General features: G+C 36.8%; 1 protein-coding gene and 1 long non-coding RNA gene across 2 annotated transcripts in view; both read left to right on the forward strand.

The window, feature by feature from the left end:
* LOC143879836 (L-arabinokinase-like) overlaps positions 1-812 on the forward strand; it is a 68,882-nt gene extending 68,070 nt beyond the window's left edge. The window contains exon 29 of the mRNA XM_077382466.1: positions 374-812. Coding sequence (XP_077238581.1) covers positions 374-505 — 132 coding nt within the window. The 3' untranslated portion in view covers positions 506-812. The remainder of the gene's footprint in view (positions 1-373) is intronic.
* An 8,089-nt stretch (positions 813-8,901) lies between these two features.
* Positions 8,902-9,911, forward strand: LOC143878414 (uncharacterized). Its single transcript, XR_013250958.1, has 2 exons — positions 8,902-9,037; positions 9,297-9,911. It is a non-coding gene; the product is annotated as an uncharacterized LOC143878414 (long non-coding RNA).
* Positions 9,912-17,552: the final 7,641 nt, after the last annotated feature.

A 17,552-nucleotide genomic window follows, 5' to 3' on the forward strand; every position in this document is an offset into this window, starting at 1 on the left:
ATGGCCTGTCCTCTTTTTTATCTCATGACGGCATTTGTCATTATGGGGTGTGCTAGAATGAAAAAAAAAAAAAAATTAATAACATTCGGGATTTTGTAGGTCAAAAAGTCCCTTCACTATATAAAGAGGTGTTATTCTGAATTTGTATGAGACCCGCTTCAGCAGTGTCCATTTGTTAGGCAGTTACATCTGAAATTGTAGTGTACAAATCCCATGTTGTTTTCCTTGGGACTAGTGCCAATGCAAGGGTGCCTTTATCATCTTAACCATTACCTGCCTTTTCCCTTAATCTATAACCCTGTCATCAGTTACTTGAAGATATGAATACCTTGCTCTTTTGAAAAATTGATAATTATTGTGTTGGAATTTGCAGATTCAGCAGAGATACAAAGCTGCCACTGGTTATTTGCCATATATATTTGAAGGCTCGTCTCCAGGTGCCGGAAAGTTCGGTTACCTAAAAGTGCGCCGCCGGTTTACATCAGGCTGGAATCCACACAATTAATCTGATAAAGACTAAAGATTATGACAACCAATTGTGAGTGCCACTCAAAATTGCATTTAAATTTGAGTCAAATAATCAGTTTAGCACTCACAATCGGTTGTAATAATCTTAAACAAACAGGGCCTAAACGAAGGTAATTATTGATAATGTTGGTTCTATTTTTTATTTTTAGTTTTTTGTGTGTGTTTGTTATGAATGTTTCTAGCAACACCAACTTAAAACCACATTTGAAGATGGGAGAATGGGGTTGATATTATTAGTAGTACCATTATTTATATTCAATAAAGAAGTTGGTTTTATTCTATCATTACAGTTGACAGTTGGAGGAACATCCGTTCATACGTAAATTTATATGTAGATATGTTCCAAATGTGTGTACAGCAAAACAGGACAAGGGAAAAGAAAAAAGAAACTCTACTCAAAATATAGTTTTCTTTTTCCTATTTTTCGGCCACTTTACCACAATCTCCTGCCTCCTGCCCTCTCAAATTCTATCTCTTTCTCTGTCTTTCTACCTCTCTCAACACTTGGCCCTGGAAAAAAAAAAAAAAATTTCATGGTTGCCAAACATGGCCTAAATAAAAGTCAATAGATATTTCCACCCCTTTTCTAGTTATTCTGCCTTCCTGTGTTATCTTTTACTGAAAATGACTCTATTTTCGGTAAAAATGAACAGGAGGGGAGGGAAATGCTGGGAGAGAAGGGGGGAAATAGCATTGTTTACTATTAAATGAAGAGAAATTATATGGTGGCTGACCGTCTTGTAACAAAGGGCTGAGAGAGAGAGAGAGAAAACCTGTCACCCTTGATATTTGATCCATGGAAAAGTCAAAAAAGGGGCTTTGATGGATCAAAAATCAAGGGAGGGAGGGATTTTCTCTCACCGACCTTTACACGTAAAGGTCGGTCACCATATAAAATCTCTTAAATGAATATACATTGTTTAGTGAAAGCACATCGTTTAATATTAATATTAATATTTTGGGAGATGATATTTTTACTCCCCCCTGGCTAGGGCTGCAACTCGAGCCGGGTTTTACCCGACCCACATCGACACGACCTGAAAATAGCCTGGGTTGGGTTCAGGTTTCATGGGTTTCGGGTCGAGCCGGGTTGAGCATTCAAAAGCCTGCATGAATCTCAGGTCGAGCCGGGTTTGAAGGGGCCCGACCCGACCCGAGTTATATGTACATTTTTTTCTATTGTTAGTTAAAAGTTAAAAGTGAAAACCCACGCAGCCACTGTTACTGTATGTGAGTGTAATTTCTGCTTCTATGAGTTGAGTTGCCTTGCCAAACAAGAATTTTCCTTAAAAAATTGCGTCAACGTGAAAAAACCCAACCCGACCCGAGATTTATTATGGGTAGGGCCAGGTTTGGGAATCGTGGGTTTTCCGAAAAAAAATCCGACCCGACCCGACCTGAGATATTTCTCGTAGGGTTGGGTTCTTGAAAACCCGACCCGCCCGACCGGAGTTGCAGCCCTACCCCTGGCCCCTGCATTACGCATGCACTCCCTTTTGACGTCAAATCACATCATAAGTTGGGCGCATGCTTAATGTGGGGGGGGGGGGTGAAAATATCTTCGCCCTAATATTTTTTGTGGCTGTTACTTTAGAACCCAAGTAATAAACATTTTTGTTCTGATATTGTTCTCATTGAAACATCCTTGGAATCTTTTGAAGTGAAGGATTTTTTGGTAAGATTCATTAAACAGAGTCATAAGAATATCGGATAAGTTGGGCTTTGGCAAGGCAAGGCAAGGCAATATAGATTTTCTATAGTGGGCTTGTGCGTAATTTTTCAAGCCCGTTAAAAGCTTGGGGATGGGCTTAGGCCTATTATAAACTTGGACATGCATAGTATGGGCTCAACATTTCCTATCTCATACCCAGTCCATCTACACTTCCTGAAAGCTTGCCCAATTGGTTCACTTGCTCCTTAGTATGAGCCCATGTTACGCAATATATCCATGCAGTGGACTCTACAGTCGGGGTAGTCCTTTTGAAAGGTGTTATTTATGTTGCTAATTCAGTAGGCAAGATAAAATCACTCAACTTTGTTGAAAAACTTAATTCTCACCTTTGGTTCTCTTGATTCATCCTACACTTGGTGTCAAAGGATTAAGATGATCAGTTGGTGATAATTCACTATGACTGCATTTGGATTGCTGGAATAACGAATCGGAATCAACATCATATTTTTAACCAAATGTTAGAATAGGGTAGAAACGAAATAGGATGTCAACACCTGATTTTGGCATCCAAACACACCCTAAGGCTCTGTTCACTTGTTTTCCCGGGAAAGGAAAAGAAAATGTTTCCCGGGAATCTGACGTGGCATTAGGAAAAGAAATCCAGAGAATCTGTGCAGGAAAAGGTTTCCTTGGACTGTTTCTGGACTGTTCACTTGCGCAGGAAAAGGTTTCCAGGGAAACTGTTTGCCCTTCTTTTTGCACTAGTTTTCCCGGGAAACGAAATCCGAGTGTTTTTGGTCGGAAATGAAATCCCTAAAGGGGGGGAAATGGGCTTGTCCATGACATTTTTTTACTTATTGTAGAAATTACACGTGTAATTCTATTTTCTCGGGAAAGCAAGTGAACACCAGAATTATGTCTTGTCAAGGAAAAAAGATGTTGTTTTCCAGGGATTTGCTTTCCCGGGAACGCAAGTGGACCACTTGTTTTCCCGGGAAAGGAAAAGAAAAGGTTTCCCGGGATTCTGACGTGGCATTAGGAAAAGAAATCCAGGGAAACTGTGTAGGAAAAGGTTTCCCGCGCCTGTTCACGTGCGCAGGATCTATGCAGGAAAATGTTTCCCGAGAAACTGCTTGCCCACCTTTTATCACTAGTTTTCCCGGGAAAGCAAATCCAACCAAAATAATGGGATTTGGTTTCCCACACTAGTGAGAAAAGAGACATTTCCATGTCATTTTTGGCAATTCTATGTCATTATTTGACATATTCCACCCAGGCTTGTTATTTTCTCAGGAAAGCAAGTGAACACCAGAATTATATCTTGTCAAGGTCTTGTCAAGAAAAAAGGAGTATGTTTCCAGGGATTTGCTTTCCCGGGAACGCAAGTGAACAGAGCCTAAGGGAAATTATATTGCACTCCTTCTCCAGCATTTCTGTCTCCTTTTGTTTGTCTTATCCTAAAAAGGACTTGCATTTCTAACCCTTGTTTTTATCTCTTAATGGTAAAAATGGCTTATTTCCATCAAGAGAAACACAAGATGATTCAAGTAGTATGAAAGATTCAACAATGTATGAGAGTCTAGTGTGGATTATTATAGAAAATGATTGAGTGTGAGATCATTGCTAACCCTAATATTTGTAATGGAATTCAATCACAATGAGATTCTTGTAGTTGATTATATTTACAATGAATGGTGAGATTTGGATGTGTGTCCAACCATGCATCCCTCATCCCTCTTGTGGCTTATCCAACCCCTTAGATGGTGACCCAATACTGCAATGCAAACACCAAACAAACATTCCATGTGGAAGAGGTAAGAGCTTTAAAGTCAGGGCTGTTGGCTTTAACTCCTTGGTGGGCCCACACTGTCCACATCAGCAACAGAATGTCCACATCATTCATCGTGCAACTGCCCATCCCGGGTGGGGAGTGTAACAAAGTTCTTACGTGGAGTGGGTTATGTGTATTATTGGTGAGTTGTCTGTGTGTGTAGTGTGGCCCATCACATGAAGTGGTATTTGATTTAGCATTAAATGCCATTTGGCTTTATCTCCTGTCAGTCCTGTGAGCATGAGATGCTAAGTTAAAACTCAAATTCCCAACACCTTTTGTGCTAACCATTCATTCAATGGATTGCTAGAGTGTGGGGATATCTATCAAGAAAGAAAATAATATTTTTTTTTCAATATAAGTAGGGTAGTTATGAGTTATGAAAACTCTAGTCAATCATCAACTCACTTGAATCAACTCAAATTTACCTTGAGTCGATGAAAACTCTTTTAACTCATCCGAGATAAGGAGAATCTGACTGTGTCAATCATTGATGTTGAGGTGCGGGTATATCTTTGCTTCTATGGGGAACCCATAACAATCTTCCCCTCCACGCAAAAGCAACGTGGACAATCTCACCCTTCTATGGGGGAGCAACGTGGGAACCTCGAGATCTTCTCCGAAGGATTTCTCCTTCCTTGACATTACATTGGATTGCCGAGATCTTCCCCGAGGGATTTTCCATCCTCAAGAACACACATGATTTACCATGCATAGCTCTGATACCACTTATTAGTACCCGAGCAGAATTCACCCTTAGAAGCTAGCTGTTAAGGGGAGGGTGCCCAAGTCCTTACATCCACATCCATTCACTTTTCTGATGTGGAATCTTTGCTTTCTCATGGAACCTCCAATAATTGACTCACCCAACTTAACTCCCTTTTAACTTAACGAGTTCTGGTCTCGACCCAAGTTTTGTAACACTGGCTTAACCAGAGCTGAGCCTCCCAAAAATAAAAAATAAAAAATAAAAATAAAAAAATTGGAGAAATTGAATAATACAAAACTCAAAGATATATGTAAAAATTGATGGATAACTTAGTAATTTCACTTGGACAGATCCTCATTTGTTCTCCCCGCACTTTACAAGGCCATTCTCAAAAGGATTGAATAAATGGACCCAACTTTGCCCTTCATCCTGATGACAATGGATCATGAAGGAGCATATTTCTCACGACCCAAGATCATATTGTCGGCCATCCAAAAGACACGTGTCAACTCTTCTATCAACCACGTGGACCACCTAGATGACTAAACATATAATTAGTATGGTGCATGAGTCTTGGATTTTCAGTTGGCATGACACATTAAAGTGTAAAATTCACAATAAAGTGTAAGTTGTCACTCCTTTTTAATGGCTTGTTTAAAATATATAAGACAAGTTGAGTTCATGCCGATTATCAAAACATGGTCATGCCAATATCATTCACCTTTCGAAAATCTCGATACCTTTGAGGACCTGTTTGGGTGCAGAGAAAATAAAATTTTTAACGTTTGGTTCTCATTTTCCATGTTTTTTTTTCCAAAATAAATTGTTTCCTTGTTTTCAAGGGAAATTGCATACCTACCAGACCTTGGAATTTCATTTTCCATTATTTTCTTTTCCCTAGTTCCAACCGCCCCCATAATATAAGTAGCGTGTAAAGGACCTAAAAACTAATAATCGGCACATAAAGCATGGATTAAAAAAATCAGGGCACAAATAGTGTGTTCTTCTTCTCTAATCTGGTAAGTATGGGATTAAACTCGAGACCGATGGTTGCGAGATTCACGAGCCGTTCGGATACATGTATTTTATAATCTATGATTGTAAAATGCTGAAATTTAGTAGCTAATTAAAATTTGGATTTTATAAGCTAAAATCTGGATTTTACAATGACATGATTTCTTAGGAAAAGGAATGTGACTTTCCTTTGGTAATCATCCTGTAAGTGTTGAGGCAAATCTTGGATCAATAGAACGATATAAGATATGCTTTTATCAATTTCACTAGAAAAGTATAGAGCTCCTTTTCCATCCTCAACCTTGCAAAAGGAGGCAATCCACCACATGTCACATCCTCATTTGTCCATGTCACCTCTGTCGCCCTCTAATTCGGCCGCTATCGGACCCAAAAGTGCTTACATGAAAAATGCCAAATGGGTTGCCTTGAAATCGACAATCACCCGTGGCAACAACACTTTGGTAGACAAAGGGTGGGTCCACCTCAAGGACTACTCTTAAAGTCTGAAGGAAAAGAGAGTGTATTTTTTTCCACTGCCTTCAAGCTTAGGGAAAGCTGCCTTTCTAAATTTGTTAACCAGCTAAATTAGGGGTACTTTCTCCATTAAGAAAACTAAAGACTTCTTGCATGGTAACATGGAACAATCATATTGTCCCCTGCAGGGACATTCTTATCCAGGATTGTCTCCCAGACAAGAGAAATGAACATAATTTTAGGGTTTTTCCTCTTGTGATACTTAGGCATGAAATATCACTGATTAATCAAATAATGGTCCATGATTACAAAAATGATGGTGATAGAAACCTATATGAGCACTACCGTATTTTGATGAGGGCACTCCTCACTTTATTAAAAGTACGGTATGGGCCGCACCATAGGATGATCCAAACCATCCATTAGATGGGCCACAACCTAAATAGGTTGTGCCCCAAAAATTATTTCCGTAAGTTGATCCTAACCCTCCGATCTATAGAGGGTTATGATCAACCCTCTAACATTCAGATCGGAGGGTTAGGTTCAACCTATGGAAATGATTTTTGGGGCACAACCTATTCAGGCTGTGGCCCATCTAATGGACGGTCTAGATCATCCTATGGTGTGGACCATACCTTACTTTTAATAAAGTGAGGAGTGCCCTCATCAAAATACAGTAGTGCTGATAACATTTCCCTATTAATATTGAAAAGATGAAAAAAGAAAAGATAAAAAGCCCATCTAAATATCAAAGCTTAAGATGAAAAAATAAAATCTAAAGGCCTCTTTGGATACCCTAAAAATTATTTGCATATACCCAAAAAATTAGTGGCCTTTTTATTTTTATTTTTCTAAGATCTTTTAAATGTTATTGTTTCTCTTTTTAATTATATTTAGGTAATATGGTCTCATCAAAGAGTAGAAACAAGTTATTTGTAATTAGATAGCTCAAGGATTTTTTAATTAATCTCCAAGAGGAGCCAGAAAAAAATCACCATGTTTGTTCAGAAGATCTATAAACACAAACCATAGATTAAACTTTTTTTTATCAATTTTCCTTAATTACCACATATAAACCATGTTAAGATGGCACTAATAGATGACATGGTTAAGAAAATAGATACATCTGTTAATTATGTCGGCGATGGAGATGCAAAAAGAAAAGAAAAAATCTTTTTAGTGAATTATGAGAAATTCCAAAGGTGATAATTAAAACAATAATCTTATTCTTCTCTCTATTTAAAATGTGTCGGGTATTTTATTTTTAATTTTTGAATGAAAAGTCCCAATCCATTTTAAATAGAGAATTGATATCTGCACTCCCCTGTTTCAATAATGGCAAGGTGAGTTGGTGCAATTATCAAAACATGGCGGTGAGAATATCAATAACTGTTTCTTTTTTTAATTTGGAACATGGGATTTGCTAGGGATCACCGCAGGAGGCATTTCTCGGATCGGCTGTTGCTTGAAAGAGCATGCAGACACATAGGCTCGGATTTTGGCTTATTAATTTAGTTCATCTGAGGTGGCTGCTCTCTCGTGCAACAGCCGAGAAATGCCTTTTGCGATAGTCCCTAGCAAATCTCCTACAACGTAACTTTACAAAAGGGTAGGATAAATCAACCCCCTAATATCTTAAATCGACCCCCATCTCTCTCTCTCTCTCTCTCCAGGCACTGCACTATACTGGGTTCATTTAAGATATATGGGGTCGATTTATCATTGCCCTTTACGGAAACCTCAACAGCACGCGGAAGGGAGATCCAAGGTTTGTTAGATGGAATTCTTGAGAATAGGACCGTATGGATCATGTCGTTTCAACCATGGATCTGATCCTAACCCTATCAAAACCATAAAATAAGTTCGATGAACAATAAAATATTATACCCAAACAAGTTTAATAATAAATAATCAATACATTACTCTAATTAGTAGGGCAACATGTATACTTTAGTGACTTTGGCCATCACCTTCACATGGGAGCTCAAATTGACACACACACACACATAGGCTATTGATCTTGGCACTACCAAGTTTTGATAGTTGCACTAACTCATCGTGTCCTTTATTATTTAAACATTTGTCCAGGGCTATTACAGTTCGCAAAAAGCTCTCAGAAGCCAATTAAAGAAGAAAAGACAAGCTGAGTTTGTGCAATTATTAAAACATGGCAGTGCCAATAGGCTGTCTTATATATATAAGTAAAGCGGAATCCTCTAAGCCGTGGTGCTGCCACGTGGCACCCCCACTTCATCCGAAATTTAAAAACACTTGACTTTTCTGTTTTTTTGTTATAGTTATAAATTTAATTTAATCTTTCCACAATTCAAGATATTTCATCTCATAAATTAAGGGATATCTTCATATCGTTTCCATATCGTTTGGGATTATTTTCTAATATTAAATGAGGCGTTAAAATCTCTCTCAGATATAACGTTCGGAACACGTCGTTTCTAATATTGATCATATCATCCCAACCCTTCGTATTGGCATTGGAATTTCCAACGTGTCATTGATAAGTCAATTGAAATTACTAAAACCGTTTGGTATTCTACAATATTACTATTTCGGTTCACGGGTTTTCGGATTCAACGATTTCTCATCTACCACACCCACTACGATATTTTTTCCAAGATTTTCTCTGTCTCTAGGATTTTTCCAAATTTTTGGGGAATTATCCCTTACCCAAGGTATATCTTCTACTATTCCATGGCTCTCTCTCTCTCTCTCTCTCTCTCTCTCTCTGTTTGACGTCACTACCACAAGCACCAATTTGGGAAACATGTTGGTGGGAAAGATAAGACACTAGGTTCCTTTTCTTTTTCTCCCACACCCATTATTGCAATTTCTACTAATTTCAAAGCCTTTTACGTTACCCTATTCATGAGTTTTTTTTTTCTTTGGTATTTTTTTCTGTATTTTTCATTCGTCCTTGGTGTTAATTTTATAATAGTTTTTTTTTTTTTTCAATTTTCTAATCTTTTTCTTTCTACATGTCTCCAAAGATAGCCTACTCCTACAGCTGCCAGAGAAGATAAAGCTGAGTTATATTTCTGTTTTCAATGCAGGCTCACTTGAAACCTGCTTCTAATCGGCTGACAATGGATCCGTTCATAGTAAAGAAGACATTCAACTGGAAAGTATTTGATTTTTTAACCTTTGATCAACGTTTAATGTTGGTTTTATGCAAAATAAATCATTTAGGTATGTCCACAGATGCTACCAATTTGATGGTGAATAGAATACTTTATGTAAGTTTCTTTTTTATTTTGTGTGTTCTATTGTCTTTCATTGTGTTCTATTGACAGTGAATAAATTTACTATCATTGCATTTTTTTTTGGGTATGCTGTTGAGGAGAAGAAAAGGAAAGATGTGATTGCACCGTTCAAGTTCCCACCAATGACGACCATTGCCTATTTCGTGCTGAGAAAATACTACATAAGTTTATGGTATCATTGCAAGAAGGCTTAATTCTTCAGATTGTAGGGGCCTTTGGTTGCTCCGGTGGGTAAACAAGAGAAAAAAAAATTCATGTTTTCCCTTTCTGCCTTCCTCCTCCTCCTTCTCAGTCTCTCATTGCGACCACTTTTTTCTTTGGGCTTTCATATCAGCAATATTTAATTTTTGTGTTAAGATTAGTGGGTTACAAATATTAGTTTAATTTTTATGTTTTTTACACTTATGTTTCTTTTATGCATTTGTTTCATTGGTTGACACATCTTTTCCAAGTAGCCTTGAAAGTGATCTGATTTAGGGATGAAGCGTAATGTTGGTAGCATGGCTCTTAATATTAACTTCTAATGGAAATTGTTTTGTTTTTAAATTTTTTTTTTCTGGCATGGTGATGTTTATGGCCTTTTTTGGTGATTTAAAATGAGCTTGATCTTAAGGTTCTTATCAATTGATTGGCATGTCCCTGCTTTATAAATATTTCTTTTTTATTGATTGCTTTATAAATATTTCTATTTGCATTACAAAAGAATTCATAACTTACGAGCTTAACTGGCTAAAAAAAACTCATGAGCTTAACTTACTATCCAACTTGCATAAAGCAATTTTAGTTTTTATTTTAAAACATTTTTTTATGAATCTTTTTCTTAATCATTTACTTCATACATTCTCTTTTTCGACAACGTTTTCTTACGAATCATTTACTTCTTTTGTGTTATTTTCTTTATGGCCCATTTTGGAGTTTTTTTTACGAATCATTTACTCTTCTTTTCATTTACTCTTATTTTCAAATGAGATAGTAAAACATCTTTGGCCATTATCTCTAAAACTTTTGAAGTTATTTAATATTTACATATAATCATATTTAAGTTCAATGCTATTCTTGCATAAGATTTTAGATGTACTCATAGAGGCTCTAGGAGCCGCTTAGATACCCTTGAAATTTATTTGCATATACTTTATTGTAATTATTTGGATCAGGTTGTTTCTTTGATTATATGATTCAAATTAATTGTGTGGCTCATTCATTCCTTTTTAAAGAATTGGATGGGATGGATATTTGTTTGTAGTTGAATCGAAGGTAATTTTGTTACTAACTTGATTTTCCCTTTAAAAACTTCAATTGTTCCTCTCTCTACGTGTGTACGTAAATAGATTGAGCACCCAATTATTTCTTACATAATGTTTGGTTTATGCATTTTAATCTATTGAATGAGTTTGAGAGTGAAAATATTTGTGAGTCATATCTTCTCTTCTATTTGATTTCAGGGCAGTATGAAATTTCTTTTCTTTCTTTCTCTAAGTTTTCATCATATAGTGCAAACTTATGCTTTCATAGATTGAAAGAATACACTCCATTAATATTGCATATTCGTCATCTTACTCTCAGACCTACATAATGGGATTATCATTTAGCAGTTATGGATTATCATTTAATTTCTCATTTGTTTTACACTATTTAAGAATAAGTACTTATTTCCCTCTTTATCGTTTTCTGTCAATGGCAGTTTGAATTCCCATCAACAAAAATAAGACTAGATGTCCATTAGTGGATTTACAAGTAAGTGAAATTGGTAAATTATTTCTGTCCACCTATTCAGAGGCATCTCTTTTGCACAATTTTATAGTATAGAAAGTCATGAATACTATCAGGATATTTTATACTTTATTTACGCAAATAAGGATTGCGAATGCTTGCCGAAATTTCAGTGTCTGTCTTCTTTTTGAAGGGAGAACTAATATTTGAATCCCCCGTAAGCACAACATTGTTTATATTGGGTTTTTAAGGTTTAGGATTTGTTGAATCTAGGTTATTGGGTTTTAAATACTTACTTGTAAGTTCATATTCATTTTTTGCCTTTTCAAGCTCGCCAATTGTCAGTTATGATGTCTAAGATGCTATGAACTGACTTGGCAGCAATTCAAACAAGATTAATCCATATGGGGTCAGATTTGTCAGTGTTTTTAAGGCACGTCCTCTTCCACTGGAACGCCCATGTTATTTCCTTAGTTTCTTTTGTGTGTTTATTTGTCTGTGGTATAAGTTTTTAAATTTTTATTTTTCCTCAAAATGTATGTTTCCTGACTGAAGGTTCATTCAATATTTTGTCAAATATTTAACAAAGATTCCTAACTTATTTAGAAGACATACCATCAACGAAAAAAATTGGATTTTTGAGTTTTTTCCTATACAGTGAAGGGGTTTGGGTTTTTGGCTGTACATTTATGGATGAAGCTTTTATGCATGACTAAACCCAAGGAGTGATACAGATTAGAAACTACAAAAATAACTCATTTCTGCAAATGTGCTTTTAACATTTGTAAAACTTAAATCACATCTTTAAATATTATGAAGGTATGCATAATGAGCTAAAGCTCTTCTTAGTTTCTTTTTTTATCTTAAAAAAAGTTATAAATATTTCTTTTTTGGGCCGTCCCGTGCATCGCACGGGTCTGCAACTAGTATATATAGCAACTAGGTTCTTTCGCCATGACTGATATATTTTGGCTATGTATTTTCATTATAATATGGTAAAAGAATTTAAAATGGATCCCAAACCTAAGCTATGTTTCTTGACAGAAGGATTTCTTCCTTTTTAATTAGATAAATAACGTTTTGGAATTAAAATATTTGCACTAGCATGTGCTCTTCGCATGGAGTAGTAAATGCATCTACAAAATTAATTCCTCGTGGTGAGCCTCACTTTTTTGTAAATTATGTTTAAGAAAATGAGATTTAATTTGCAATTTATAGCATGGGATTTGCTAGGGACCATTTCGCACACCGGGTGTTGCATGAGAGAGCAGCCACATAGGCTCGCTTTTCAACATTTCTTGTCTTATGCAGGAGGAAAACTTGGAAGGAAATTAATTAAGCTGGGATCGAACCTGCGACCTCATGGTTGAGAAACATTGAGCTACAGGCCCAACCACATATCTATCTATAATATTTACAGTAGTAAAACTTGAGTGTTCTGGGGTTATTTAAAACTTTATAAATGTAATTTTTTCTTTAACTATTAAATGAAAATATCCTTCACATATAAATTTCCCTTACAACATAATTTTCAATAGTTATTAAAAGTTTTTACATTTTAAGGGAGGGCTCTATCTCTACCTTAGAAAGATCTATCTCTACTTAGGTCACTCTTAAACCCGATTTTATTACACTATTTTATGAGAATTTTACGTGGGTAGAATATAAGTAGGACCTACTAGGACAGACGGATGATCCGAATTGAAATGAATCCGACCGATGAGGGATTTGAGTGTACTGTGACAAAGACATTGGAGGATCCGTTCCAAAGTGGATCCATTGAATCCGGAATTTAAGAAGAAGAAGAAGAAGAAATCTCGTGTTGTTGAGGTTATTTGCGTCATTAAAGAAATGAAGGGGTATGATCGTTAATAAAGAAAAGTTGGTGGTTGAGTGGGACACGCTAATATCGAAAAGCAAATGTGAAAGCGAAGGGGCGGCGTTAATAAGATAATGGACGTAAAGTTGGTCTTCGGTGCTGCTTCCACACGATTTTCACCAAACCCCATATTCTCCTGTTTTCCTCTCATTGATTTTGTCTTATTCGTTTAATTGAAACGCTATCGGAAACTAATTAAATAAGAAAAGACAGGGCGAGTTCGTCTCATTATCAAAGCATGCCGGTGCAAATATTAGTACCCATATTAATACCCATTAAAGAATGGGTTAGCCAAAAACCCTTTGGGGCCGTTTGGATACGCGGATTTTAGATTTTTTGATTTCCTCAAAATTGTAGCTGGGAGATGAGAGAAGAAAGAGACTAGCAATCGTTTTCTGATTTCTCGCCCTTCTTCCCGACATCAAGAGAGTAGGCGATTGTCCCATGTTTGAAGGTTTTAGAAATCTTACGATTGGGGAGAGATTTCTAAAACCTGGATTCTTACTTAAAATCCACGGAACATTGTCAGGACAGCTACAACAGCTTGATCAAGAATCCTCTTTTACACTATTTTCAAACTAAAACCTAGATTATAAAATCCGCGTACCAAACTGCTTATAAGGTAATTAATAGTTGAAGGAAACTTTGCATGCTTTCGTAAAGCCTCGAGGATTAATTTCGTTTACAAATAGCCTCAAGGATTGATTTGTGAAGTGAAATGATATCAGCACGACCATATTTTAATGATTGCGGAAGTGTAACTTATCTTTTTATATTTAATTGTCTTGTGAGAGCTTTTTGGGAACTTTAATAACAATTGACAGCTCTTTAAATACTAAAAGACAAGATGAGTTATTGACAATATCAAAACAAGGTTGTGCAGATATCATTTCCCATTTGTAAATGATGGTTACGAGAATATTAGAAATAATATATTTAATGGCATCTAAAGTTGCGTTAATGTCCCATTTACAAATAAAAATGAACTTGTAGGAGTTTTATTTGCAAATTAGTATTGATTTTGGTCGCGCCCCGACGTATAAAAGGCTTAGTCTTAAATAGGTTATTAGGTGAAACAACCGTTACTCCATAAGCTGTTGGAGAAGGCGCTATTTATTCTTTTATACTTTAACAATTTAAACAAAACTGCTTCATATAGAAAATCGAAGAGTGCAATCACATGCGAGTGTAAATCTATATTTATATGGCAGGATGGAAAATCTTGATTATTTTTTATTTTTATTTTTCGTTTTTTGTCCTTCACTTTCTCTGTCTCATCCTATCTCTGCACCGACATTTTAGACTCACAGTAGATAACAAAAATCAAGTGTAACAATAAAACTACAAAAACCAATAGCTTATAGGGTTGCGACCCGGGTAGAACTTACCCTTCAAAGCTAGCTGTTGGGGCGTTAAGGCGAGGGTGCCCAAGTCCTTGTAAGCCCATCCACATCCTTTTACCTTTCCGATGTGGGATCTTTTGCTTTTGCTGTCCTCCGAGGGAACTTAAGAGTCCTCGAAGGTACACAAGGATTACCGAGATCTTCCTTGAGCGATTATTTCCATCATCAAAGGTACACCAGGGTTACTACGCCGCAGCTCTGATACCATTTTGTGGGACCCGGTAGAACTCACCCCTAAAAGCTGAGGGAGGGTGCCCAAGTCCTCATAAGCCCACCCACATCCTTTCACCTATTCGATGTGGAATGTTTGGCTTTTGCATGGAACCCCCTACACATATAGGAATATAACAAGGGAAATGATATTTCCCCCACCTTAAATGGATAAAATCCTCCCCGCCCCCACTCTAACGGTTTCTGTGAGAATGGTTCACTGCTTCATGATAAATTCACCCCCTTTAACGTTTTTCTCTGACTTTAAAACTTAACGGATAACGTGGGGGGGGGGGGTAGATTTTATCCGTCGGATGGGGGGAAATATCAATTCGCATATAACAATTGCTTTTTGAACTTTCCTAGAAAAGAAAATGTAAAGTGGATTTTTTTCACTTGAATTACCTGATATATCAGCTTGACCCTAACTAGTTTGAGACAAAGGCTTAGTTGAGTCGAGTTAAGTTGAATTACCTGATATATCAAAAAATCCATTGAAGGGCTAAAGCAATAAATCCTTACTTCCAAACTACCTGTAGGCTGCCTGTAGTTGGTGGAAACGAAAAAATTGTCCTAACATTTGTCTTGCCACAAATATTTTTCCTGCCATCCCAACAGAAATCATAAATGGGCATCCCCGTCAAGGAATAAATTTTCAGATGCTTGTTTTACATTTCACCCTTCCATTTATTTTTTAACTCGGTAAATTTCGGATACTGAGATGCTATTTTTTTACCCGATCAATGATAAATTTTCAGACGCTTGTTTTGGTAACCACACGCTTTCATTTATTTTAAACTCCCTCCAAAGTGAAAACTGAAGAAGCGTGTGGAAGTTACCAAAATACGGGTTGCCTGTCAGTTTCAACTCCTCGTTTCTATCGGCTTTTGACGTACTGACCGAGAAACGCAGTGTTAACGAATTTCACGCGTGGTACTAACGAAGCACGCGGGCGAGAGATCGAGGGCTAGAAATCGCTGTCTTCAAGATACTTTCCATTGAATCCGTAGATTTTGCCACATCAGCAGGCATCCCGAACCGACCGCTTTGACCTTTGTTCAAAGGCGTGGACCCCACCTCGCACCGATCCTGGAAACACGGATGGGGCCCTCACACTCGTTGTTTCTGATAAATATTTAATAGTAAAAAAATAAGTGGTGATTGATAAAAATAAAAATAAAAATAAAAATAAATAGGAAGAAAAATGTCATGTCAACGACAGGCGGGTCCCACCACAGGAGTACATTTGGGCATGAAATTATTAAATACAGTGGTTTTTAGTTAACCGCGGTTAATTTATAAACCGGAATGTACTAATCGTTCTTAAGTGGGTATTAGCACAGCTACTACACTTTCGTCATGACTGAAATACCCTTGCGTCACTATTGCCAATCCCTGGACCCACCCTACGTGTGGGTGGCACGTGTAAGGGATGCTCGTGACAGCCCTCACTCTGCACCGAACTTTTTAAGTAATCATTTTAAAAACATGTATTTGTTTTTAATCCTTGAACTAATTGCAATTTTAAATTACTAAAACATAATTGAGAATATTTATGTACATTTAAAAGGACAGTTGTTAAAGTATAAAAGATTAAATACTGCCTTTCTCCAAAAGCTTGAGCTATTGGAGAAGTTGGTAAGTTAACATGGTATCAGAGCAAATGCCTGGGTTCAAACCTCCTTGATAGCAAAATCCACATGCAATGGCTAAATCCAAAAGTGGGGCCACATGTGCCACGTGTAGGCCAACCCTAGAAAGTGGGGCCACACGTGAGGGGGAGTGTTAAAGTATAAAAGATTAAATACTGCCTTTCTCCAAAAGCTTGAGCTATTGGAGAAGTTGGTAAGTTAACAACAGTTTTGTCATTTTAGATTTTAATGTAATCTACTACGTCTGAGCCCCGTCTCATCGTTGTCTGGTTGCAAAGATCATATCTGAAAAAGAGACCTTACCTCTCTCCTTTTGCCCAAAAGGTATTGGCGCTTTCAGAATCAGCCTTTTTCTTCATTGGTCAAAGAAAAGAGGAAAAATAAAAAAGCATTTGTACTAAAAAATCTCGGGCGAATGATGAGAAAAATGCAAAGTTTATTCGAAATTGTGAATGAAAGGTAGTAATTTGAAAAATATAAAAAAAAGGGTATGAGGGGAGAGAAAATGTGTTTGAAGACAGTGCCCTAGTGGTGACTGTATGAGACGATTAACACAAGAAGACTATCGGTATCTGAGGTCTAAGAAGTTTCTATTTAAGAGTGTGTTTTGCACTACAGACAATTAGCAAGATTATGATAACCGATGGTGAGGCCCCAAACTGATTGTTGGATTAAAAATTAATGTAATTTGAGTCCAATAATCAGTTTGGGGGCTCACCATCTGTAGTCATAATCTCAAACGAACAGTAGTCATAATCTCAAACGAACAGGGCCTTAAATTGCATCCATCTAACCTCTAATCATATATCATCTTCTCAGCAAGAGGAGGATCATTATTGAAATTTGAAACAATGCAATGCAGATCTCATTTCTCTCTGGTCAATACAAATAATCTAGAAATACAAATAATTAAATTTTTGCAAGGGAGATGATATCTTCTCAACAAGCCATCAAAAAAGAAAAATTGAGAAAATTAAATGAAAATAAATAGGCTGAGTGCCAATACCAATACGAGGGAGAGTGAAGATATCATTCCTCTATGGGTTATTCTGACTCTGACAGAGGTTTAAATCGTCTTTTGGAAAAGGGCCGAGGGCATTTGGAAATACGAATAATTATAGACGTTGGTGGATCCGATTAACCATGGTTAAGTGATTAACCCACGTGGGTTAAAACAGGCATCAACGGAGAA

The sequence above is a fragment of the Tasmannia lanceolata genome, unplaced genomic scaffold (assembly GCF_043159265.1).
Source record: "Tasmannia lanceolata isolate RefF3 unplaced genomic scaffold, GAP_Taslan_0.1 ptg000006l, whole genome shotgun sequence".
Taxonomy (NCBI): Eukaryota; Viridiplantae; Streptophyta; class Magnoliopsida; order Canellales; family Winteraceae; genus Tasmannia; species Tasmannia lanceolata.